Consider the following 25,537-nt stretch of genomic DNA (forward strand, 5'->3'; position numbering starts at 1 on the left):
CAGCTTCCAATGTCTTGATGCTATGAAAGACTTTCACACAAATATTAAAATAAACAATAATTGCAGTCACAGGAGGGCGCATTGGCCATTCGCATGGAACCGAACGCTTTCTATTATCGATAGTCAAAGCGCGGGTGTGTGCAAATGCAAACAATTAAACAAACACAGTGAAAAAATGAACGGAAATGAGCGCTTGAAATCACGTGTCGCATTCTGTGCAGCCTTATTGCCATAACTGATTGATTCTTTTACAGGTGGAACACCGCATGCCTGATGTGTGCCACATGGATACATATGTCGCTGTCGCTGTCGCTGTCGCCGCCTGACTTTAAGTATTATTACGCCACCCAACACCTGGCAGCAGCTGTGTCATTTGTTTCCTTGCTCTGCTTTCGCTTTCGCTTTCGCTGGGCGCTGCCTTTGTGCTGGTGCTACTGGATAATGTTGGCTACTTTTGTTGGCCGCTAAATCTGTAATTAAACACACCGCCATTGTGCAACAGTCCCATGGGCAATCCATGCAGCATGCCAGTTAAAAATCAGTCCCAACCTCCCTCACAGGCACCGCACCCGAAGCTCCCGAGCAGCGGGTGCAACCGCCCTACGTTTGGGGCGCGTGTTTGTTCACCTGTTTTGACCGTTTCACCTTCTTGCCAATGCCGCGAAATTGTTTTCGATGCCAATCACCGAAAACTATGCACAGGTTGCACGAGTGGCTGAGGTGGAGTCGGAGACCGACAGAGGTGCACCCCCGTGCTTGCATATTTGTCCGAAGTCCACAAGTGATTCCAAATCAACCAAAAATATATCCTCCAATTCAATTCCCGAGCTGCCGAAGCAGTTATGGCTACCAGTTATTGAATTTGAATATCATTTTCGGCTATTACGGTTAATACTTCCCCCATTCACATTCACTTGCAGACTGCCGGGAATCACTCCACAATTATGGAACGGATCGAGGCACCAGAGTCAAGGAGGTAGCATTTCCATGGAACACGGAACGCCTTCGAAAGTTAAGTGAAATTATTTCCCAGATGTGTCTTTTTGTTTATTAAATGTAGCATCATTTACAGAGTCCTCCCATTGAAGGGCTTGTATGTGGCGGAGTGTGGCGGAGTGTGTCCGAGCTTTGAGCTTCGAGTCAATTTTTCTGGGTCACAGCAAAAGTGCTTCCGGTGCTTCCTTCTTCACCTTTGGATAATTGTTCAACTTTGGCCACTGTCATTTAGCGGCATTCGTCTTCGGGATGACAGCGATTTTTATTGGGTGTCTTGATTGGAATTGCCGGAGCGGGAGGAGCGTTGACAAAGCTTTAGCAACCTTTCACCTTTTACTCTTAACATCGTGCTCGCGGCCAGCAAATCGGCGATTGCTTCTTTTTTTTTTGCTGGAAAGGGTAAGGATGCGAGGATAAACCGATCCGCTAGTTGCATGGTTACAGAATGAAGTGGAAAAACGCTCACCATTGGAACAGCGATTCATGAACTTCTCGATGTATGCTCTGTGCGCAGACTTGCGATACATCACCGCATTGTCAGTGTTCTCCAGCTTGATCGCCAAGAGAGGCTGCAGATTCTGAGGAGTTGCTGTTCCTGGAGACTGCGGGTACATCACCGCATCGTCAGTGTTCTCCAGCATGGGCACCAAGAGAGGCTGCAGATTCTGAGGAGTTGCTGTGCCTGGAGACTGGGGATACATCATCGCATCGTCAGTGTTCTCCAGCTTGATCGCTAAGAGAGGCTGCAGATTTTGAGGAGTTGCTGTGCCTGGTGACTGGGGATACATCACCGCATCGTCAGTGTTCTCCAGCTTGATCGCTAAGAGAGGCTGGAGATTCTGAGGAGTTGCTGTGCCTGGAGACTGCGGATACATCATCGCATCGTCAGTGTTCTCCTGCTTGATCGCTAAGAGAGGCTGCAGATTTTGAGGAGTTGCTGTGCCTGGTGACTGGGGATACATCACCGCATCGTCAGTGTTCTCCTGCTTGATCGCTAAGAGAGGCTGCAGATTCTGAGGAGTTGCTGTGCCTGGAGACTGCGGATACATCACCGCATCATCAGTGTTCTCCAGCTTGATCGCTAAGAGAGGCTGCAGATTCTGAGGAGTTGCTGTGCCTGGAGACTGCGGATACATCACCGCATCGTCAGTGTTCTCCAGCTTGATCGCTAAGAAAGGCTGCAGATTTTCCTGCTTGGGCGCACCCAGTCCCATCACGGGACCGCCCGTAGTGGCTGGGTTAGTGCGTCGACTGCGTTTTGATGGTGTGATAGGTGAATAGGCGGCCCTATGTCGAGACTGGAGAACACTCATGCTCGAAGGCGATACAGCACGCTGACGCATGGGCAATCGGGAAAGTTCACGTCTATTCCAGCTTGAATTGTGGTAGGACGATGGGAAACGGTGCCTGCGGCTGTCATCACGATTAGAACGATGCGAACGATGAGAACGCGGTGAAAGCGTATCGTAGCGAATATTGTTATAATGGACCGGTTTCTTGTGGATCTTCGACACCACAATAAACGTGTCACCGAATTTGCAACCGTTCATGTAGTCTATGGCCCGTGCGCAGTCACTTGGGCAGACGTACTGCACAAAGGCAAAGCCACGTCCCTGGGGATTGATGGGGTTTCGGTCGGTAGGAAACTCGACCGTTCGCATCTCCCCGAAGTGCCCAAAGATCTGGCCGATGTCCTCCTGTTTGACAAGTGGGCTCAGGTTACCAATGTAGATCTTCACCGACTCCAATGGAATCGAGGTTACGTTAGCCGTGTGGACACAGGGGCGCTTGCACCGTTGACGTTCGAGAGTGGCCCATGGGAATTGAAACCCCATCCGATTTACAATGCGAAATGGATATACGGCTCTGGATGCCAGCACCATGCTTGCTTCCGGTGCTTCCTTCTTCACCTTTGGATAATTGTTCAACTTTGGCCACTGCCATTTAGCGGCATTCGTCTTCGGGATGCCCTGCGTATATCCATATGTGTACATAAATGTACAACCAAATGGCTAGTAGCTACTTACCTGTTCGTTACCAAAATTCTCAACTAGTGCTTGCTCTATTTTAATTGTTGAACTGTCTGATTGTGTCCCGGTTTGCGTCCCCACACTGCGCAGCGTGCCTGAGATTGCTTCGAAGTTTTTGCTGAGTGATGATTGCCGTTTAGGATTGGTGTTCGTTGAGAGTGAATGAACTCGTTATACTTACGTTGAGCACTCCTCACGCCGGCATGCGTGAAGGTGGACACTTTCCGCATCAACAAACCCAACGTTTTCGCACATTTGTGGTTTGCTGTCTTGAGTTTGATCCTTATCCTCGCCGGATGAAAAAATTCTACGACTATTTTTTTTAGACATATTTAATATTTTTCCCTTCACTCTCTGTTGCCATATGTGGCAGATAATTCCTTGGTATTTTTTTGTGTTGCAAGAATGGCAAACTTGTCACTTGGTAGTGTTGGTTTAATTTTCTGTGCTTTCTGTGATGTGATTTTGATTCCTTTAGTTTCACTTAATGTCCGCTGTGTGGCGCTTGTGGGTGTGAAATTGGAATGCGAATTACGGCCTTTTAATTAATGTACTGACACGGAAATTTATGGCAGTCGATTTTAATTTATTGAACCTCTGCGACGTGGCGCCGTTTGGCGCCTTGGAAGCGCGTACCGTCCCGGCCCTTCCACGATTCTGCCGAAATTTATGGGCAAGTCATTGCCCGACTGGCCAGAAGTGCACAAGAGACTGCCGTAGAGGAGCCGTAGAGCGGAAAAATGTGGGAAAAAGAGGAGAAAATGGTCTGCCATAAAATGATATTTATTTTTATTGTTGGCACATTATGAAATATTTATGGACATTTTGAATTTGAAAGACAGTGAACAGCGAATACAACAGAAAACAAAAATAAGTTACGGATTCTCGGGGTTCAGTCACAGATTCTAAACAGATGGAGTCTAATCCTTGTCGATGATGGTACGGGTGCGGCATCTGCGGCCGCCCTCGCCCTGGATGATGCCGCTGCAGCGCCACTGCTCGGTGCGGATCCATTGGTTGGTGGGCTTCCTGGAGCAGTTCCTGCGCCTGGCCTCGCAGCGGCTCTGGACGCTGCAGCCACCCTGTCGGTCCGTCCAGCAGCTGGCCACCTTGTCCTCCAGGCACCTTCGCTGGCGGCACTCCCTCACGCGCTTGCCATCGTGGCTGACCGGCGACGGTGTGCGCAGACGGGGAGCACATCGGCCCGAGGCGCCGCTGCCTCCGAGAATGTTGCGGCACCTCGTGACACAAGTCTGCTTCACCGGCTCCAGGCCATTGTCGCGCCGCGCGCAGTTCTTCTCACGCAGACGGCAGGCCAGCAGCTTGGTGCACGTTTTGGTGCGGCTGTCACGTATGCAGACTGTCCGGCGGCTCAGCAGATCCTTCTTGTTGCAGCGGCCAGCGCAGGGCGGACGACGGCGGCCGCCATCGGCCTCAATGGCCGCCACGAGTACAACGAGCACCAGAAGAACGCATAACTTGGACATGGCTGTGATTGTGTGGAATTCTCTTCTCAACGGACTGCAGAAGAGTGATGCCTGTTTGCACGCCGAGTCGCCTATTTATGGAGTCCAAAGAATAAACCCCAAAAATGAATATTCAATGCGCGCCATCTGTTCTGTTGTTTTCGATAAACAATATGCAGAATGAAAGGGCATATCCAGCGGTAATACGCGACAGATCTACTCGCACTCAAGTGTCATAATTGACAATCAGTTTTATAAAATTCCCAAAGTGTAAACAATTTCTGAAATCACACGGGAGGAAGCACGACACGAAACTGAAAGCCAGACAAAAGAGTTGCAATCTGTCTGTGTAATCGATATAAATAAACAGAGGAGCGACAGTTCCCGCACAGCTTCAAGATGCATAGCCAGTGGCAGTGCATCATGGTCATGGTCTTTGGTGAGCGGCCCCACCAAAAGGGTGAACAAATTAACCAAGAAATAACTTTCCCCACAGCACTGAGCCTGCTGGTAAGCAGCAACAGCAGCAGCAGCAGCACCGCCAACAGCTCCGAAAGCAGCAGCAGCACCACTGTTAGAACGTCCATCTGCTTGCTGCCACCCGTGTGCATGCACAACAGTCCGCGTGTCTGCGGCAGGTTTCCCGATGGCAAGTGCCAGCGCTTCAACAACATCTGCCACCTGCTGGAGGCGCATCACAATGGAAAGCCTGCCGCTGTGTGGCACGTGGCTGTGCGGGAGTGCCGCTTTGTCGCTGGCGTGGGGCACTTGTACAGACGCCCCTGCAACGATGGCTGTCCCGGGCGGCGCGTCAACTGCAAGCGCACGCCCCACTCGGCGGAGATATGCGTGCGCACCAACAACCAAAAGGAGTGCCAGCTGCTGGCCAATGTCTGCCAGCTGCGCCACCAGAACTGCCAAGACACGCCGCGACACAGTGAGTGATCCGATTGGCAGGATCTGCACAATCTAATCTCTGGCCAACAAACCCTTTTTGCAGACTGGCATCGCACGGACAAACGTCGCTGTGGTGCGGCCAGGGTCAGCGATAACCCCAGGCCCTGCCTGCCCCTGCCCATACGCGAAGCACCAAAAGCTGTTACCCACGAACAGGCAGAGCATGAGCAACAGAATAAGTGATGCTGATAGAGTATGAATTATAAAGTGTTCTTTAGTTTTCGGACAGCTTTAACTGTGAAGATTCTTGTGGCAGAGGCTCCCTATCAAAAATTCGAACTGTTCCATAAATATGCGAGTCATTCCTTGAGCTTATTCCTTACTTTAAAAGTATCTTTTATCTTCGGTTTCATATGTTCTGTCATGGTTTGCCTTTTATTTCGGAGCTACCTTAACAGCTTTTTGGAGCACTCGTCACACCCTCTGTGCCGTGCTTTTCTTTCTGGATTTTGCGGGTTTCCGCCTGGCCGCCTTGCGCCTGCAAATTATTTTATTGAACGCAATTGTTTCTGGCTTTGGCTCGTTTGTTATTTTGCGCGGCGGAAAATTACTTTTTATGGCTGGCGGCGGCGGGCGCTGCCGCTGCCCCGCTTGCCACATGCCACTTGCCACTTGCCCCTGTTGAATGCTGGATGGGCCTAGACTCGCAGCGCTTGGGCATGCCGCTGTGGCGGCTGTTTTTCGAAATTTAATGGCTTAGAAAGCCATTTGCATTTTTCCTTCTTTTTTATTTTTTTGGTTTTCCCAACTTTGTTGGTAAATATTCGGCGCCGTATGTTGCCACCGCTCCTGCTCTGTGGTCTGGCAACGCTGCGGAACTCTCTCTCTCTCTCTCTCACTCTTATATTCACCGCCCGAAAGTATGCAATGCAAGTGCATGTAGAAACACACGTAGAATTGATGTAAACAATATGCACTTAGCGCCTATTGAACAGCAATTCGCGTAATCAGTCTTCAAAAGCCGTTAATTTGAGCTTAAACCAATATTTGTTTACCGATTTAGACCACAAAAATGTTTGAATAACTTAACTAAAGGTCTCCTAGGGAACTTACCTGCGTCAATTTGCCATTCACAATGCTGAGAGACTCGAGGCTGGAGCGCACGTTCCGCAGGCTGTTGTCCTTGAGGGCCTCCAGGTGAGAGTGGGAGAACTGCAAGTGGCGAATGTGGACGCCCGGCTGGAAAACGTCCTGAGACAGTGACGTGACGGAGCGATCAAAGTCGTAAATGGACAGCGAGTGGATCGGCGCCGAGATCCGCTCTAGGGTCGAGCGCAGCGACAGAGCCGTCGTTCCGGGGCACTCCAGGAAGAGTCCTGCAGAAACAAAAGGGGAGATAAATATTCATGTGTTAATGCAATAATCGGTAGACATTTGTGCAACGCATTTCAATTAGTTCCCCCGTCACGTGTCCCTCCAAGGCAACTGTCTGAATCTCTGTGTGTCTGAGTCTCCTGTTCTCATTATGCATTGTAATGTATATTATTATTCTTGACATATTCGCCCACCCCTCGGCCCCTGTGTGTATGAGTGTGTGTGTGTGTGCGGCTTGCCACGCCTGCCAGTCAATACTCTTGATGGAATTGGGACAGACAAAGGAGCATGACAGGACAATGAACCAACACAGCTCCTGTTGCATCCATCCATCGGTTTAACACTTCCACAATTGATCGGCGGGGAATAAGCGTCGTTGATGGATGTGCAACATGCACAACAGCAGCAGCTTTAATGCCACAACCTCAGGACAGACCACCTCCAACATGACTGCTGACTGCTGACTGCTGACTGCCGACTGCTGATAAAATGATGATGCTCGGGTGTCAAAGCAAACAAATCCTGCCTGGAATACACATTAAATGTGCTGCTGCTGGCCCCCAAGGATCTCTGATTTGCTATCGGGCTCGTCCACACGTTCGGGGCGCAATAAACTTTACTCTGCCAACTCGGAGCCAAACTGGGAGCCTGTCCTGGAGGACTGTCCCGGCTTGATGCGTTTAATTAGTTCGGTCGACCATTCGCACTTACCATCCTCGAACTTGTAGCAGGGGCAGGCTGAGTTGTCGTCAAAGCTGGGGCACTCGATGCCAGCAGCTCCACCGCCACCGCCTACACCGCCTGACGAGGATGAGCCAGCCCCCGTGGAGCCACCACTGGGCACACCCAGATCGGCGTAGAGCAGCTCACGTGCACTGCCTTTGGCACTGGCGATGAGGAGGCCACTGGCGACGGCAGCCGGGGAGCGGGCTATCCTGGCCGAAGGTGTCATCGCTCCTGCTGCGGTTCCGGACAGAATCATCGCCAGCAACACCGGCAGCAGCCACAGGACATGCTTCCTCCATTGCCGTTGCACTCCGGCAACATTATTGCAATTTCGACGACATTGTCTCGGGTCTTGTCGAAGGAGAGGCTGCTTCTGCTGCCTCTCTTGCTGGTGTTTGCTTCTGCATTTTCTAGGTCTGTTCTGGCTCTGGCTCTGACTCTGGCGCTCTGCCTGCTGTTTGTGTTCGTGTTCCTTGGCAGCGTCTCGTGGCAGTCCCTCTGCCATTGCCATTTTCTCTATTTGATGTCCTTGCTGCTGACGCTGATTATGCCGGAGTGGGAGCTGCTCCTCCTTCTGCTGCTGCTCCTCCTCGGGGTGCATGTTTTGACGGTTGGCTGCTTGTTTTTTCGGCTCCTGGCTGACGCCTCCTGCCGCACTCCCAGCCTGTTGACAATTGTTAGTGCTGATGTTGCCGTTGCTGCTGCCGAGAGTCCTAGATGTGGGTCTGGGCATGTCTGTGGGTGTAGGTGTGGATATGGGTCTGGAGTCGTGTCCGTTTGTTGACTTCGTGCATTTCGCTAATAAGTTTGCCAGTGCTGCTGCTTCTGCTTCTGCTTCTGCTGCTGAATCGCTGCCTCTGCACATTTTTCCTTTCTTTTTCGCTCTTTCTATGGGGCTAAATCTGTCGCTTCTCTCTCTCTCAGCCTGTCTCAATCAGTGTGGAGCATTCGTATTGATGTGTCCCTGTTGCCATTTCGGAGAAGAAGATGCAATCTGTGGAAGATAAGAGAAACGGAAACGGAAACGTAATTAATTCTTAATGTCAGCCGCTTAAAAGGAAATAAATGGCATTGCAACCGTTTAAAAGTAGTTTTTTTCCATGTGTAATCCTAATCGAAAGTGATTCATTAAAGTGAAATGCTGTGGGGGCAGGACTCCACTTGCCACATGTTTGTAAATTAAATTAAATTACAGCAAGCAAGCCGAAGAGCACGCCCCAGCGATCGAGGTGTGCTGCCGCATGACGCGTGTATTCCCATCACCATTCTAGTAAACCACCACCAGCTAGCTGTACAATATCTTACACATCAGAAACAAATCATATTTCTAATGGAACATTTATCTTTGACACTGATTCCCTTATGCCTCAGTTCTTCCACCAGAATGAACCACTTCTCCTAATGCCATAATTATGTTTAATGAAAGGTATAACGAAATATGCATGTATCCAGCCCCATGGCATGTGGAGCTCTGAGAATATCTATAAAATATTTCCACAGCTTATGCTGCTGGCTGCTGGCTGCTCCTTCCGTTCTAGTCCACATTCCGTGTTCTACTCCTCTCTTTGTTTTGCTGCCGGACAACGCGACAGCCGGAAATTTGGAATAATTAATATTTGGCTGCTGTCGCTGGCATTTGAATACCCTTTTCGAAGGGGTACAGCAGACTGCCGACTGTATTTCCCACAGATTATGCAGACATCAGACCGTGGGTTCCATTCGAACATTTACTTCTGGGAATAAATCCTTGCTGCAAGGGTATCTGTTGCCTCGGACATTCTGGTGACAATATTTCTTGGTTGTTTTTTGCTCTTAGCCCTTACTGTTTTGGTCGAAAAGAACGAAATTTCCGGTTAAGGCGACAGTCAGCGGCAGGGAGCAGTCATTCGACGCATTAGCTGCCATAATTTTAATGGCGTTTAATGGCCCAGGAATGGAATTGAATGCGGCTAAAACCCGCAATAGAGGGACGACGAGAAAAAAACGCATTAATTAGAAAACGAGCGAACAACGACTTAGTAATAAAATAATAATAACAAGGCGCATGCCAACGTGACCGCCGCGCACCAAAGTCCCAAAGTCCGAAAGTCCCTTTCCCTTTGCCCACTCCAGAGACTCCTCCAATGCCACTCCCCCTCCTCACTATAGAGGCACTAAATTAGGCGCTCGCCTTTCGGAAAAGGAAAAAAGATCCCCAACCAGGGTACCAGGCCCAGTGCCAGCCAGCCTCACGAAAATTCACGCACTTGACACAAATTCCTTGTGCGGGCGGCGGGCGCGCATTAAAATTGAAAATAAAAAACAAAACGAAGCGAGCAGCAGCGCGAGGTGAGGTGGTAGGAGCGGAGGGGAGAACTCCAACAAGAGGCCCTCTGTGGCAGCAGGAAATGCGGAAAAAGTGCTGCCCAGGCATGCAAGAAAATAATTCATAATACCAACGATGCCAGTCCGGGCTCCAGCTCCATAATGTTGTCAGCGCAAAAAATGTCCACCAAATGGGATCCCGAAAAGGCCCCAAACCCAAGGGATAGACAAATGAAATTGCTGGCCAGGGAGCGGATACATATACGAGTATGAAAGTTCCCGAAAACGGGTTGAAAGTATGGGACACTCGCACGGGGGACCAGAGATTTATCAATTTGTTAGTTAATTACGGCTTAGGGGTGGGGCTTTCAATTATTTCTATGCACGGATTTGGCCACAACACAACGCGGCATCTTGGGAATAATTAGCTTGATTGTTTTCAGTTTAAAAATAAATATTTCAAATATTATCTACATATAAATGTAACCCTAAATACGAACCGATGATACCTCCAACGAATTCATAATAACCTCAATCGAAGACCTCCTTTTGCTGGGACCTCCACTTGAGGGGGTTGTACGCCATCTTCCGCCTTCGATGGGACACCTGTGCCGCTGCCACTCATTTGCGGAGCATTCCCGGGGCACATCCCTTTTGGCTTTCGCTTTCGCTTTTGCTGGCATGTCCCGCTGTGAGCTTGGTGGCAAATTTCCACGCTTTTCCATCCCCCTCGGGGGATGTGTTTTCAATTAGTGGCCATGACAACTGAAGTTTTTACCGCGCTTCGCTCTTTATTTCACTTTTCCCATTATTTTTGTGTGGTTCGCTTCGGCTTGGTTTGGTTTGGTTCCTATCGTGTTTGTTTTTTATTGTGAGTTTGTTTGTGTGTGGGTTTCTGTGTGTTTTCTGGTTTTAGCATTCAGTTTTCCCGTTTTTCCGTTTTGGGCTTACTCCGTTTTCCAATTGTCGCTGTCTGAGTTTGGAGTTGAGTTTGACCACTCGCTGCTGTGGCGTTCATTTTGTTAGTAAGTCACTCATTTATTCATTCATTTAGTCATTCATTCAGTGCGCCAGTGAATCAATCAGGCAGTCAATCAGGTATTCAGTAAGTTTCAATCGCATTTGCGGATAATTAAAAGTTAATTGAGTAACAACAAAGCGCGTAATTCAATTGGAAATCGAAAAAAAAAAACTGCATCAAATATGTAGTGGTAATTTATTTACGAGTCTCGTGGTCAAATCAATAAATTGCCATATGAATAATGTCCCGAATAGTGACTCAAGTGCGAGTGTGTGGCCAGGCTTTAACCAATTAATGTGGGAATCAGTACAGCGGAAGAGAGAGTGAGAGAATGGCCGAGAGGATCTGCGAGTTATACATTTACAATTCCCTAAGAATCAATAACTAAAGAAGTGCTGGAAATGCGAAATATTTGAGAGTTGTTTAGAGAAATAAGAAATATTTCTCGCACTATGAAAAACAATTCATAATTTGGTCCCTTTGTATAAAATATATTCCAGATAATTACCAAACCTACTTTAAAGATTTATTTCTTGATAAATGCTATGGCAGAAAAACGTATACATTAGGATCCATTAAGTAGTTTGTGGATGACGATAGTGGTTCATTATCACTCTCTGCTTACACTCTCGGATAATCGATATGAAATCGAGAGTACCTCAACAGAGTCATCATGAACTGGCACTTAAGGCAGCTACTTCCAAACGGGTACCTACGGGAATGTCGAAAATTAATTGCAATTAAAAACCCTAGTTCCCCTGGGAAAAGCGACACGACAAGAGCAGCGGCACGAACAACCTGAAAACAATGATGGGGAACAATGATGATGACAGAGTCGACGATGACGATGACGATGGCCAATGAATCTACTAGGGAGGGGGAGGGGGAGGGGGAGGGGGAGTGGGTTGCGAGGTACTACAGATCGGACTGCATGGACAGAGAGAAACCTCAGCTTGGATGACATTAGCGTTGACAGCGAGAGAGAAAGAGAGAGCACAACAAAGAACACACACACGCGGGGAGACACAGGGAAAAACTTTGTTTATGGCAGTAAGCATCACATCACTCACACACACACACACACACACACACAGACAGACAGACAGACAGAATCGTTGCAGAACGATGCACCTGTGTGTTTGGCTCTGCCTTTCGCTTCCTGTGCGCCAGTGCAGCATTCCGCCTGCCATGTGCTGGGTGCTGGGTGCACCCTTCGTCATGCTCCTCTACTTAGTCTCGACTGCTATTTCATTTTAATGACTCACGTGACTTTCACGTACATATCTCTCGAGAGCCAAAGAGAGAGAGAGAGAGAGAGAGAGAGAGAGAGAGCACCCGCACAGATCCAGAACAGGGCAACAGCAGCCCTGGAGGTGGAGGAGGCACAACAACACCCGACATTGTCCATGGCAGTTGAAGTTGAAGCCGGTGCAAAAGTATAATCATAATAATAAAAGTTATACACCTAACATGCCATTACATAACAGACAAAGAACACAAACAGAGAGAGAGACTCCCTTCAAGGGCGGGGGATACCAAGGGTAGTCACGCCCCGTGCCACAGAGCCAGATGGAAATGGAGATATGTACGTACATACATAAAATTAATATGTAAATGTGTATGTATGTTGCATGAAATCCCCGTCAGACATGAGATGGGTTCTTACTTAATGTGAGCAGCACACAAGTTCTTTGGTTTGCACTAGACCATGGACCATGGACCATGGTGGGGCTCTGGCTACAGCCAATGGCCAGACAGTATAATCAAAAATGCAGTTAATTAGCTTAGAAGGGAACCGCAAAAACGTAGCCACGGAAATAAATGCTAAAACGCGACTGCTGCTGATGGGTGGATGGACAATTCCCAAAATAATCCAACAAAAATATGAATTAATCTGCAGCGAAGTTTGACCACCAATTCAATCTAACATATTGAGCCATACGCAAAATATAACAGAAAATATCGAGCAATAATGCCAGATGAAGTGATGGCATTCTGGCAGAGCTCTTCATGTGGTGGCTACAATTAAAGATTTGGCTCGAGAATTCCCACTTTGGAGTGGGAAAATGCTTCATTTTTCGACACTTGACATTGCTTTCTTCTGGCAAAATGTACATTCAAGTAGGAAGCTACAGTGGCAGGCTCAGCGAGTGACAGGCCATTCATCAAATGGGCCGACTTTTGCTTCCCGGATTTTGCCAAAAAGAAAAGAAACAGAAAGAGAGAGATGAAAAAGTTGAAAATACGCTGGAAAGTGCGTGAATGCCAATGGATGTTTTCTGGGATGCAAGTAATTGGCTCTGGAGCGGAGTCTGTCTTCTGTGACAGCAGATATTAGCTTGATGCGAGGAGTATGGTGGCATGGGGCATGCGGGAGTTGGGTATAAATACCACGTCAAATGAGGTTCAAATGGGAAACATCATCGGAATGGGATGTGGCGGCTGGGACCCACATCGGTGCCTGTAGCCTGTGATTGACAGCAGAGCAGAGACCGCTGCTGCTGTTAAGACAAACAATCTGGCGGTTTTTGTGGTTTTTAAGCGAAAAAAAAAAGAGAACATGAAAAATGTCAATCTGACAGACAACACAACACAATGCGTGGGGGGGGCAATAGTACACCAAAACCAGCAAGAACCCTCCAACTCCCCTCTATCTACAATTTCACCTCCTGCCACAGCGACAGCTACACTCATTCCTGGTGTCATCCTTCCTTTAAGTAGATTGTCGTGTTGAACTGACGACACAACGACTGCGGTCAGCACTCGAATTTGTAGTGCAGCAGCAGCAGCAATTCCATCCAATCCAATCCACTGGCGATTCGTGTTCAGCTAACAGCAGGTTGAGGAGTTTCTATTGAAAATTGTAACAAAAATGGTTTCTATTTTGTTCGTTCCTTGGCTGTGGCTGCTGCTGTTGGTGGCTCTTCTGCTGAAGACCATAAGCAGATACCGGGCCAACTCTCAGCCAACGGCTCACTTTAGCAGTTTGCAGTTTGAAAATAGAATCAAGCGGAAAGCCCCACAAAGGCCCATAAACATTGCGCTTGAAAGAGAAATCCACAGATCAAAACAACGAAAATTGGAGACTCTTTGGCACAGAGTTTGATACACCAAAGAAATGCATAAAATAATAAGAGTGCTTCCAAGAGTAAGGCTACCCTGCCAGTGAGGGTATTGCTAGGGGCGGGGAATTATGTACATGCACATACTGAATACTACCAACTGGAAATGGTCAACGGGAGAGAAGAGCACCATGGAGCCACCGAGCCTCTGGCGGGGCTCTTCTGTTTGTTTGGTCTCCGAAGCAGGAAGCCCAGAAGCGCACGCAGCAAACACCTTTTACAGAAGCGGCCCAGAAAAGGCAACAAGTCAAAGAAGCAATTTCCAGGCGATTAGAATTGATTATAATTAGTTGAGAGCAACAGCCACTGCCGTTGCTCTTCTCCTGCTGCAAAATATACTCGTACTCGTACTCGTACTCGTACTCGTATGTAGTTATTTTTACCCGCAAATTATTATTATCATTACTTTTACTATAGATCTGAGACCACAGAGGGGAAATCTGTGTAAAGGCATCTGCTCAGAGCTGGACATTTCATCCATTGTTTGATTTACTTTTAAGCATAGATTCATTTATGGATTAACGTTTGGATGATGCATTATTCATCTGCCGCTAAATGGGTATTTATCCCCTATATGATGGAAATACTTTCGTAGCACCATCCACTGACACAAATCCACTTCAGGGGCACTCAAAAGCATTCGAAATTGCCAAAAAAAGAAAGAAAGGGGGAAAAATCAAAACATTCAGTGATGCAATGGATGGAATGAAGTTCTTGTGGCACCCTTTTCCAACCTTTTCGATCAGAAAATGCAGCAGCAAATGGTTAATAACAAGAGAGAGAGAGCAGTGGGAGGAGGAGTTCTTAAGTGCTGACTTATTAATGGACCACAGATGTGTGTGCACACACATCAGACATGCCTCATGCCTCATGACTTACCATCCAGAAGAAGACAACATCGTTTTCCCTTCCTGGAAGGTCAGTCTCCCAGTCCCACGCACGGAACGAGAACCAGAAACGAGAGACAACAACCATCCCATCCATCCATCCATCCATCCGCATATCGTATCGTATCGTATCGTGTGCACTGTGTCAACATGGATCGGGGTTTCTGATGACTCACGGCCAAGTTCGAATGTCACTACGAAGTCGCCACGGCATTCGGTTCGTGGTAAGCCGTGGCCGTGGCCGTGGCCGTGGCTGTGACTGTGTCTGGGCCGCCTCTTATCGTACCCGAAAAAACATTGTCCGGCTGCTCTCCAAAGATATCTTTGGTACACGACTTTTTGTCCCTCTGCCCCTCTATTTCTATGTGTTTTTTCTTTTTGTTTTCTGGAAATATTTCATTGGGTTTTGGTCACATCAGAGCGTGGAAAATTCTCGTACTTGTACTCTTAGTGACAAGCAATGACATGAAGAGGCTGCTGCCGTTAGATGATAAAAAATAAACGAAGAAAATCTGCCGCTGGATGCCCTGCTCCATATTCAATTGATGCCACAACCCAATACGCGATACAGCGGAAAGAATCTATGAATAAAACTCTTTGAAAATCTTTGTATAAATCGGACGGAACAGATCTTTAATCAAGGAACACCAAACAGATCGAGGGCGACTTTCCCATAATAAATATCAACGTTTTGGACCATTTGTGTAACCTTTTTCCACGGTGCCGCCGGGGAGCAGCAGTGGAGGCCACAGGAAGCGAGTGAAAGGGTGAAAGGTTTTAGGGAAAACTTGCAAATTGTTGTCCACTTTTCATGTTTTTCCATGCCATGCGGATCCCCCACAGAAGAGCTGCCACATCCAACATCTGTCTAGAATTTTCGGCTTTGCTCGAACTCTTTTGGCATCACCACCACTCACCACTCCACGCTCCGTGCTGATGTTGTCTTTTGTAGGCTCGCAGCGAATGAATCCTAAAAATGTCTGGCCTGGGCCTGGCCCTTTTTTGTCGGCTTCTGCTTTAAACTTGATTCATGACAGAGGCTGGGGGCGCCCTATATCGAATATTTTTTGTTTGCCCGTTCTGTAACTCGGGGGGCTATTCATGTGCATTTTGGGGGGCTTAACCGTTGGCGTGTTGATATGTTTATCAATGTTATTATTTATGTTTCGATTTGAATGTCAATGTCGAATGGGATCGAATCGGAATCGGAATAGCAAATCGGCATCGGCATCAGCATCCACATTCATTTCAAACTTCACAGCAGAGATAGAGAGAAAGAGAGAGCAGAGTGGCTCTCAAGGGAGCGATGTTCAGGGGCTCACACTCCGCTCCCATTGTGCGCGCACTTTGAACTTTGATGGCATTAAGTTGTCAATTTGCGTTTTGACTCACCAAAGATATAAATCGGAGGCGACAGCGACAGGCGCCTACTGTCTACACAAAGAGAAAAAATGAGAGCGAAGGAAGTGCGAAGGAAATGTCGTTGAAATTCTTTCCAAGAAACCATTAAGGAACTCTGTTTCGACGAAAAGAGTAGTACTTGGGAGGGCTTGGTATCATCTTGATAAATCATATTTTCATTTGTCTGGTCGACTATAAGCTCAATAAATATTTAATTATCCTTGGAATGGATCAATTATCTTTCTTTGCCATATTTTCTTTTGTGTAGCCTGCCGTCCAAATGAACAGGACTCATCGCATCTTGTAGATTGTGAAATGTTCTTTTTGTTGTGGGTGTCGATTGATTGCTCCTTTGTGGAGCTCCCGTCTTCACCTTCAGCAAGCCACCACCTTCACGTTCTCTCTTTCTCAGAACAAAGCGAATCACTTTCTTGTTGTTCATTTCTATTGTTTAAAAACAATTAAAGGAACATGTGCGAACATGCCATCGCAGCAGTAGAGTTTAAGCACAAATTGAAGTAAACGGGGAAACATGAACTCTTAAGAGTGCTCCCAGGAGGGGATGTCTTAAGGGTTTTCCTATGGCCAAAACAGACTCCCTTCACCTTTACTAGTATTTAAAAATTCTCCCATTCCATGTTCAACATCATTTTGTATGACTTTTCGTACTCGAACTTACTTTTAATTGATTTTGGATTCACTTTTTCCAGTAAAGTACACACAATAAATATTCGGGCCAAGAAAAAACTTGTTCAGAAAGTGAAAACGAGAACATTAAGAGAGAGGGAGAGTTGGAGAGAAGTAAAAGTGAAAATGATTAGCAAGATGAAGAGTAGAAGACGATGTGGGAGGGGAAGTGGTGTAGGGGCGGAGAAGGAACAGCAGAAGACAGTAAAGAAATGTAAAAAGAAATTAATTTCCATTGAAAATTCCAAATGCCACTCGAAGGGGCTGCAAGGAGGAGGCAGGGAGACGTAGGCAGGGCCAGAAGCAGAAGGCAAACATTCGAGAGACAAAGAAATTTTTTAATTGATTTCACTTAAAGCACAACAACAACAAAAAAATCAACAACACACAAAAGCAACAGCAGCAAGAAGTCCAACTCCAAGCCGATGGCCAATGAAGATGCCGAAAAAGAAGGAAAAGTACCAAAAACTGTTGGTTGATTTTTTTGTTTTTGGCTCTTCTTGGATTGTATTTTTAATTTGTTTGGAGTTTTTGTGTGTTTGTTGGGGGAAAGGGAAAGGCCAGCAGCAGCAGCAGCAGCAGCAGCAGCACCATGTCCCCCAGTACCATTCCAGTTCCAGAGACACGCACTTGACCACTCAAAAGTCAACAGAGGGCCAGATGAGCGCGCGAAAGATGAACCGAGCCGAGCCGAGCCGAGCCGGGCCGCACGCCCCATGAGCGCATCCCATCCTCAATCCACATTTGGGTGCCGTTCCGGCCAAGTGGCGGCCTAATTGGTCATTATGTGGGCCCAAACAGCGCGCTACGATGGGCGGCTCGAGTGGGGCGGCTAATTAAAAGTAGCGTGAAATATAATTTGCCACAAGAGGACAGAGCAGAACTGAAACATATATAATGGATTTCGGATATTCCTCTCTGTTCTGTTTTCTGTTTTCTGTTTTTGCTTGCTGGATATCGGGGGGTCGTATCGTAGACTTGTCACCCAAGAGTGAAATATTCCCACCAGGCGGTCGGTCCGTCCCCTGACCTCAGACACAAAAACCACACACACCAAATTGAAAATAGAAATTTTCTTTAAAATAAAACCGAATGTCAATGGAAATTTACCAAGAGAATTACCCAAATACCAAAGATAAACCATGGAAATCGTGCTCGTGTTCGTGTCTCTATGTAAATTCCCTAAACAAAAAGTTAGACAAAGACAAAGCAGTCGAAAATGCATTTCTCATAGGGTCGTCGGTCATTAATCATCCGCACCTCCCATTCATTCCGAAGTCGCACGGGCAGTTCCGAAGAGAACTCGGCAAGTGTCCAGTTTTCGGATTTAGTTTTTCGTTCCATTTGTCTTCACACAAAGAAAACTCAATATCATCTAAAACTTGATGAGTTTTCCAGTCTTTTTATTTATCAATTTTGTTTCAATTCTTCTCAGTGCACCCAGACTCGAGCATAGAGGAACCGACCTTACCTATTTTAGATATGCCATGCGTTCAAGTGCTACTTAACGGGCCTGAAATGCTGCGCAACACTCTTTGTGCGATCAGTGGTGTATTCGGACAACAAGGTGGCGCTTGGCAACATACCAGCAACATGCAAGCACCATCTCGCTGTGCTCCCACCCCTTGCGCTGTGTGTAATTCAGCAACATCGAATAGATCAGCGAATATGAGCAACATTTAGAATACCCTTCCAAGAGAGATGATGAATTTGTTTATACAAATTGTTAAGATGTTTGTCAATTGGTCCCCATACGCTCATGAAATTAGTAAATTTGTTGGCAAATCTTAGTTATTGAGAAGCAATTTGAGTTTTTTCATATGGTTTGGAAAAGAGGGTATCGCTGGTACTGCAACAGGTTTACCAGTGCAACATGAGTACGGACGGTTGGCAACATTTTTCTTGCATGCGCAACATTTACTGACTTTGTGACGTCGGGGCGATCGTATGACCGATCGTTTGGGAAACGCACGGCCTTGCCCGCCTCAATCTTTCTCGGGCCGCGAAAAATGAAACAACAGCAATTGCATGTATTGTCGAATTTGTGTTGCTAATCAACAACCATAAACAACAACTGTGAACGTTTAACGGTAACGGTGCGTGCGCAGGCGTGCAATCGGTGGGGGGGCCCCTCTTCGGCACGAGAGTGGTGGAGGAGAGCAGCCGCAGCCAGAAACCGCAAAACAATAACAACCACAAGAGCAACAACAAGTGCTTACCGTAGAAAGAGGAGAGCAGGATGAGATCCACAGTCCACGATCCATTTCTATTTCTGTTTCTGTTTCTGTTTCTTTTTCGGAGCAAGAAAAGAGAGACGGACAGAGAGAGACATGTGCAATCGGTCAGAACGTGCATTTTTCAAATAGAACATTAATATCATCCATTCTTCAATAATTCATGATCTCTTCTTTTGCGGCGGAGAGGAGTTCGAGTTCGTGCGGCGCGCCAAAAAGACAAAAAACGATTCAGATTCCGAGTAAATTTCTTCGTTTCAAATAAAACGCTTTTTCGTGTGCATTTCTCTTTTGTCGTGGATTTGGATTTCGTTCGATACGATACGATACGGTTTTGTGCAGAGAAACAGAACAATGCATGTTTGACCCGATTCCCGTATTCAAAAAATTGTGACCAAAGAATAAGTAGACTCAAAAGAGAGAAGCTAAAACAAAATAGAAGAAGTAGAGTCTCTACTCCCGATATCTGTGTGAAGGGAAACAACAAGAAAAAGCATCAAATATATACTGATATATGTATGTACATACGTTGTATGTATGGGATGTACGGGATGTTGTGAAATATTGCTGTGGCTGCTGTGGCTCTTAGGACCGATAAAGCATAAATAAATATACGAATATAATCTTAAACAATAAATTATAACAAAACCCACATAACTAAATATACATGCATAAATTAGGTTTTTTTTTTCTTGAATTAAGAAACGTTAAACGTTCGCTGAAGTGCTTCTAATGAGAAATAATTCTAATACAATTTTTGTTTATTTTTCTTACTTTTTTTCTCCCACAGTTATTTGTTAATCGTTATTATTGTCCCACTGTGCACCGTGCAACCGTCTCTCAACACGAATCTATTTAATTTCGCATTTTTTTTGTGAGTGTGTGTTTATTTCTTTGTGAATGAATACCGTGTGAGTACCATGTGAATACCCCTTCATCGAGGAGTGAGTGTACTTTTGTGCGACAGTGTGCGTGCGCCATGTGAGTGGAGTGCAGCGGGAGAGGCACCTGTTACAGTGTTACAGTTATTGTCTGCTGCCTGAGACAGTGCGTGTCATAATGACAGCCACAAAGGCAACCAAAGCCGCCGCCGCAGCATCGGCCATAAAATGAAAGCAAAGGCAGCCCCCAGAAGAGGAGCCCCACTGAAATAATTAAACATATTTTAAATCAATATTCAAATACGGATTTTCAATCCAGATAAAACCAGATAGTTCCAATAAAAAACAACAACAACAAAAGAAACAACAAAAGAGTAGTGTGTGTTTTTTAGAGCGAGAACAAAGAGAACAAAAATCGAACCCAATATCAAAATTTTTGTTTTATTTATATGCTAATTTATTTTTACAATAATTTGGTATTAACCCACTAAAACCAAACACAACAAAAACAAACGACAAAAGAGTGAAAGATAACAACAACAACGAAACGGCGGGGAGAGAGGAAAACAGAAGAGCGACAAAAAAGCATAAGCACGCGCACTGGAGGGAGATCTTTCTCGTTTCGCGCGCGGGATATAAAAACACAGCAACAGTAAGTGGCTTCGTACGCACCATTATACCCTATAACGATATTCTAACAGAAGCTGCGTGTCACTGCTTGAGTGTCGTTGGATCATGCAGAAAATATTCCACACAATTTCCACAAAATAAACGGAACAACTTTTAATAAATATTCTATATTTAATATATCCATATTTAAGGAAGTCCCTCGCTGCAATGTCTTTGCTCTACCCCTTTTCTTTTTCCCAGATAATCAAATGGTTCATCTCACAAAATGTCCCATCTAAGATAATAGAATTCATAGGGTATTTCCCGAGTCGATACTCACTAGATGCTGTATCTTTCTCCCTTGTTTTATATTTTAATTTTATTTCACTGTCATTATGCGTGTTTTATAATTCTCTTCTCTTTTTCTTGGTTTGTTTTTTGCTGGAGGAAACATGTTTTTAATGCAAATTCAATTGAATCCAAAGGCTGGCGAAATTTCTTTACGTTTCGAATGCGAATCCGAAGCCGAAGTCGGGTTTTGGGCGAGTCTTAAATTAAATGTTTTTTTTTTCTTCATTTTCTGGGTTTTGCGTGTGCCGCTGTGGCCGTGCCGCCTCGTATTCCATATCATTTGGAGGGCTGATGGTGGGCTTATCCGCAACGATGGTTTTCCCGCTGCTTTCCCGATGTTGACCTTCTGACGGCTGTGACTGTGGCTGCTGCATGGGTGGATATGGCCTAATTGTGTGGGAAAATGCGAGGTTTTTGCTGGGATCTACGGGAATTGGATCTTGGGTTTGAGTCTTACTATTGATAGCCTGATTCTTGGCAGATCGTGACTATTGGAAAAGTTCGATCATTTGCAGAGGTACATATCTAAGGGGTGTTTAAATTAAAATAATTAATTAAGAATAAATCATGCATAAAAATAACTTGTTGCTTAATCGTTTGCTTTTTGCATCGAAAATTCGTTGAATTCACAAACTGCGAGACTTTGAATAGAAAACTCAATATCCAGAATCCAGAATTATCCACATGGATCTGACACAATATTTCCTACAGCAGCCACAGTCCACAGCCACAGAAGGTCACACCGCAATTTCCTACAAAAATAATCTCTAAGAATCCACGCAACGGCCCAATAATCTGTGATCAATATTTTGTTAAATTTAATTTCACATTTCCTTGAACATTGAAATAATTCCATTCAGAATCCAGATGCGAATCACATCAAATCATATTCCCAATCAAAATAAGAGTTGCCGAATTCTGTTGATGATGATTGAACCCACTCAACCCCGTTTTGCGCATTGGCTTATCAGCCCTGACATTTTTTGAGCATTTGCGAAAACAACAAAACGATCACATGACCATCGTCGGATGGGTTCTATGATGATGGGATCCATGATCATCAATGCTGTATGTGTGTTCTATGGATGATGTCACTCGCAGACACATCTACTATACATCACTATCAGTTCAGCTGCCAGTAGCTCTCCGATCAAACGATAACTTCCGTTGGAGAAGAGTGAAACATCAGTAATTCAGAGTCCCACTAAACAGTAAAACAGATTCCATTCCCGCATAAAAGCAGAAAATAATTACGTTTAACCAAGCGGCAACCCTCGAAAATTGTTGACATCCGAAGTGCCACAAAATCCACACCAAAATTTGAACTTCAAAAGTCATTAAAGGCATTAGAAAGTGTTGCAAACGGTGGCACGAGGGGCGCACGCAAATGGATGGGATGGATTGGTGATGGGGCACACGATAATTGAATGGCTGGAGGGGCACCCGCACCACACACCACGCGGCCCACACCCACACCCACAACCACACCCACGTGAAATGAAATCCGACAAATGTCGAAAAATAAAAGGAATACATCACGAAATTCTATTTGCAGGCGGCTGTCCGGCAGTTGGGCATTTGGGCACTCGGCATTCAAATGGTCAACAGAGCAATGAATGAAGGGGATGAATATCCCCTCTCGAATGAATATCCCTTGAGGAAAGTATGAATGCGGTGGTACGTGCTTGGGATCTCGAAAATTCTGTATTTGCATTGGAATTTTCCTTCATTTTCCGCTTAATTCTACGCGAAAATGGAGATCGCCCACAGATGAGTTGTTCCCAGAAACGGCAAAGAAAGATTCGAGTGAAAAAAAAAACCCAGAGGAAAAATGAATATCGATTGAAGGCGCATGCAGCCGGGATACTGGAGAGTATTCAAAGAATTCATTCATTTATTCACTTGTTGGGCACGTTTTTTGTTTTGGTTTTTGGTTTTTGTTTTTTGTGTGTGTTTGGCTAATAAGGCGGGCTTTTCGTGTTGCCGTTAGACTTGGCTGATTCCTCCCCGAGCCGAGCTCCTCCCTGTCTATCCCCTCGCTCTTCAATCTCATGTGCAACGTAGCGTTTCACAGGTCTGCTCTTCTGCTCGCCTCCCGTCCTCCTCCCACCACAACGCCTCTGGGTTATTTAACCATGAAGCAAGATGAGGGACATGTGTGGTGTGGGGCAAAGGGTTTGGGGACTGCGGCTGAGTCATCGTCGAAGTCAAACGCGTAGCACGGGACCGACCGCCTAAAACAAGCGAAGCGTCAAAGTGTCGACGAAACAGGTGGTGCCTCCAGGTAGCAGGAGGGAAATGGAGAGAATGAGAGAGAGAGAGAGAGAGAGCGAGAGAAGGGGAGAGAGTGTGTGTGGGGGGACGGGGAGACAGACAGTGACTCTGATTGTGGCAGTGCGCATGTTACGCTTTTGTGGTTATTGCTGTTGCTGCCACTGCCACACGGCTGTTGTTTTGTGAGGGGCAAGCGGAAACAGTAAACAGTTTTTGGCCGCTGTCTAATCGCTTCCCTGCCGCTTGCCGCATCATCGAGGGGCCTTTGCCTCTCTGGATTCCACCTGCCCTACACACAGGTGCACTGTACTCACCCACCGCCAACTCCTCCTCTCCCAGCCCACCCACCTGCCACTATTACAATGCGATTTTTTATTGTTCTTGTTTGTTGCCACCACTCCACTCCAGAGTTCCCCCCATTACCCCTTGGATATAACGATTCCAGTCGCAATTTCCATTACGTTCCATGGCCAGGTATACCCTTTCCTAAAGAGAGTATTGCGGCAAGGAGGAAGTCTTTGGGATCACTGCATGGGGAACGTAATGGGTATAGAAAATATAAATATATAAAACGTATATGAACACAATTTCGTTTCGAAATTCATTCAATTTAAGTTTAAATTCGCTTGGCTTCAAATAAAAATCAAAATCAAATATCTTTCAAAAGATATTCATATTCCCTTTCGAGGGATCCAAACCATTAGCAAAATCATTCATCCCATTCTATGACGCCTTATAGCTACTCATAAAATGTATCTTGAATGATTCTACAGAATAAAAAAGTGGCCAGAAATCAGAGAAAACGCTTTTGCTCTTAATAATATGTTCTTGGAAACTATTGTATCATTTCTTTTATCATATCATTTGGCATCAGTTGATATGAACGCTTCATAAATCGCTTCGAATGCATTTTTGCAAATTTTTCATAGAAGATTTATGCCCTTGACAGTGTGGGGGACTCCATACTCAAATAAATTAATAAATATTATATAAATGAATGACTGAATGAACGGTTGAAGAAAGTAAGAATGATTTGTGAAGTTTTGGCTTGGATTTATGATAGGTTTGCTCCCTCATTGTTTTGGTTAGCAACTTGTTCGAAAGAAGAACCTTTTCGTGGTAAGAGAGTATGAAAATTAATGAATATATATAAATCGTATGGCGGATGTTAATGGATCTTTAAGTGTATCTAAAACTTCGACTTGCAGTGAGAGAGTGAGGATTAGTCTTTCTTTTTTTCTGGTTTCCTTGCGATGATGATTATTCCTGTTCCTGCCTTCAGCTCTGGTTGGAGCCTCCGCCTCCCCCAGAAAGAACGATGGCAGTCGGGTACGGGTACATGAGGGCTAAAGGGGAGTCGCCGCCACCTTCTTCCGTTCAGCAGTCGCGTTCCAGTTGAATGCGTCGCTGCCGCTGTTGCTGTTGCTGTTGCTGCTTCCGCTTACAATTCTTTTTTATTACACTTTATTACACATTTTATGTATATTCCGCTTTTCCGTTTTCATTTCTATTTTCCCCTGTGCCTTCTCTCGTTTCTGTCGCTTCTTTTGCTCTTTCTTTTTTGGATAAATGATTTAATTATTTTTCATGTGTTGTAGCAGCAGCAGAGAGAGGGAGAGAGAGAGAGAGAGAGAGAGAGTGATAGAGACGAAGAGGGGAGGTGGGTCAGAAAGGTGCCACGAGGTGCATAAAAATAGACAGAAAATTAAACGTTGTCCGCAACCGCAAATGTGACAAGCACTTAATTTTCCTGTTAGTGGAAAATGAGAGCCAAAATGCAGCAGCAGCTGAGAGCAGCGAGCACACAGTGTGGCAGAGTCCCAGGACCAGGGCCATGCCCAGGCGACAAGAATCGTAACATTTATTCTTCTACTTCATTTTGGTTGGTTAATTTCATGTGAGAATATAATTATTCATTCACTTGTCAGTTACTAAGAGTCATTCTTTATTCATTCATTCATTTCACAGCTTTACGAAACCCATAATGATTCACTGGATCAACTATCAAAAGGAAAGGCCTTTTTCCTGTATATTTTCCTCTTTTCTCTTGAATTTAAAATCCGATTCGCAGCAGAACTTTGACATTTTTGTGGGGTTTGTTTTTCCAAATGCAAAGCTTTTCATCGCTTTTCCACATGTTTGTTTAAGTTTGGGTGCCATGGTGCATGGTGCATGGTGCATGCTGCATGTTGCATGTGGCATAGTGTGAAAGCACATGTTTTGACAATGCTATCGCTGTGCCCTCAGACGAACCAGTCGCCCCATTGCCAGTACTAG

The 25,537-nt window shown here is 45.7% G+C and overlaps 6 protein-coding genes across 9 annotated transcripts in view; 2 read left to right on the forward strand and 4 right to left on the reverse strand.

Annotated features, from left to right (window-relative positions):
- Positions 1-8,393, reverse strand: part of LOC117581596 (chaoptin) — a 25,322-nt gene extending 16,929 nt beyond the window's left edge. The window contains exons 1-2 of the mRNA XM_034268952.1: positions 7,475-8,393; positions 6,503-6,765 (exon numbers count right to left, since the gene is read on the reverse strand). Coding sequence (XP_034124843.1) covers positions 6,503-6,765; positions 7,475-8,354 — 1,143 coding nt within the window. The 5' untranslated portion in view covers positions 8,355-8,393. The remainder of the gene's footprint in view (positions 1-6,502; positions 6,766-7,474) is intronic.
- Positions 1,043-3,525, reverse strand: LOC117581599 (polyadenylate-binding protein 8). The gene is made up of 4 exons (XM_034268957.1): positions 3,208-3,525; positions 3,024-3,144; positions 1,463-2,966; positions 1,043-1,386 (listed from the first exon to the last, which is right to left on the reverse strand). Exons 1-4 carry the CDS (start codon positions 3,354-3,356, stop codon positions 1,259-1,261), a joined length of 1,902 nt encoding a protein of 633 aa, XP_034124848.1. The 5' UTR covers positions 3,357-3,525; the 3' UTR covers positions 1,043-1,258.
- Positions 3,850-4,571, reverse strand: LOC117581602. Its single transcript, XM_034268962.1, has one exon. The coding sequence runs from the start codon at positions 4,511-4,513 to the stop codon at positions 3,947-3,949; it is 567 nt and encodes a 188-aa protein (XP_034124853.1). The 5' UTR covers positions 4,514-4,571; the 3' UTR covers positions 3,850-3,946.
- On the forward strand, positions 4,762-5,764 carry LOC117581601. 2 transcript variants are annotated; one of them, XM_034268961.1, is made up of 3 exons: positions 4,764-4,931; positions 4,989-5,429; positions 5,493-5,764. In XM_034268961.1, exons 1-3 carry the CDS (start codon positions 4,892-4,894, stop codon positions 5,630-5,632), a joined length of 621 nt encoding a protein of 206 aa, XP_034124852.1. In that variant the 5' UTR covers positions 4,764-4,891; the 3' UTR covers positions 5,633-5,764. The 2 variants fall into 2 exon arrangements, with proteins under 2 accessions (XP_034124851.1, XP_034124852.1); XM_034268960.1 differs by having other exon boundaries at positions 4,762-5,429.
- Positions 8,394-8,396: 3 nt separating the features above from the next.
- The window catches only part of LOC117580909, a 108,506-nt gene continuing 91,365 nt past the window's right edge, over positions 8,397-25,537 (reverse strand). Inside the window, exon 6 of the mRNA XM_034267670.1 lies at positions 8,397-8,483. Coding sequence (XP_034123561.1) covers positions 8,410-8,483 — 74 coding nt within the window. The 3' untranslated portion in view covers positions 8,397-8,409. The remainder of the gene's footprint in view (positions 8,484-25,537) is intronic.
- The window catches only part of LOC117581598 (protein folded gastrulation), a 34,848-nt gene continuing 25,656 nt past the window's right edge, over positions 16,346-25,537 (forward strand). For 2 of the 3 annotated variants that reach the window (XM_034268955.1, XM_034268953.1), the window contains exon 1: positions 20,505-20,678. The gene's annotated coding sequence lies outside the window, so the exon portion shown is untranslated. Of the gene's footprint in view, positions 16,357-20,504; positions 20,679-25,537 lie in introns of those variants that run through there. The other variant, XM_034268954.1, reaches the window with a different exon arrangement.

This window comes from Drosophila guanche, unplaced genomic scaffold (assembly GCF_900245975.1).
Source record: "Drosophila guanche unplaced genomic scaffold, DGUA_6, whole genome shotgun sequence".
Lineage (NCBI taxonomy): Eukaryota > Metazoa > Arthropoda > Insecta > Diptera > Drosophilidae > Drosophila > Drosophila guanche.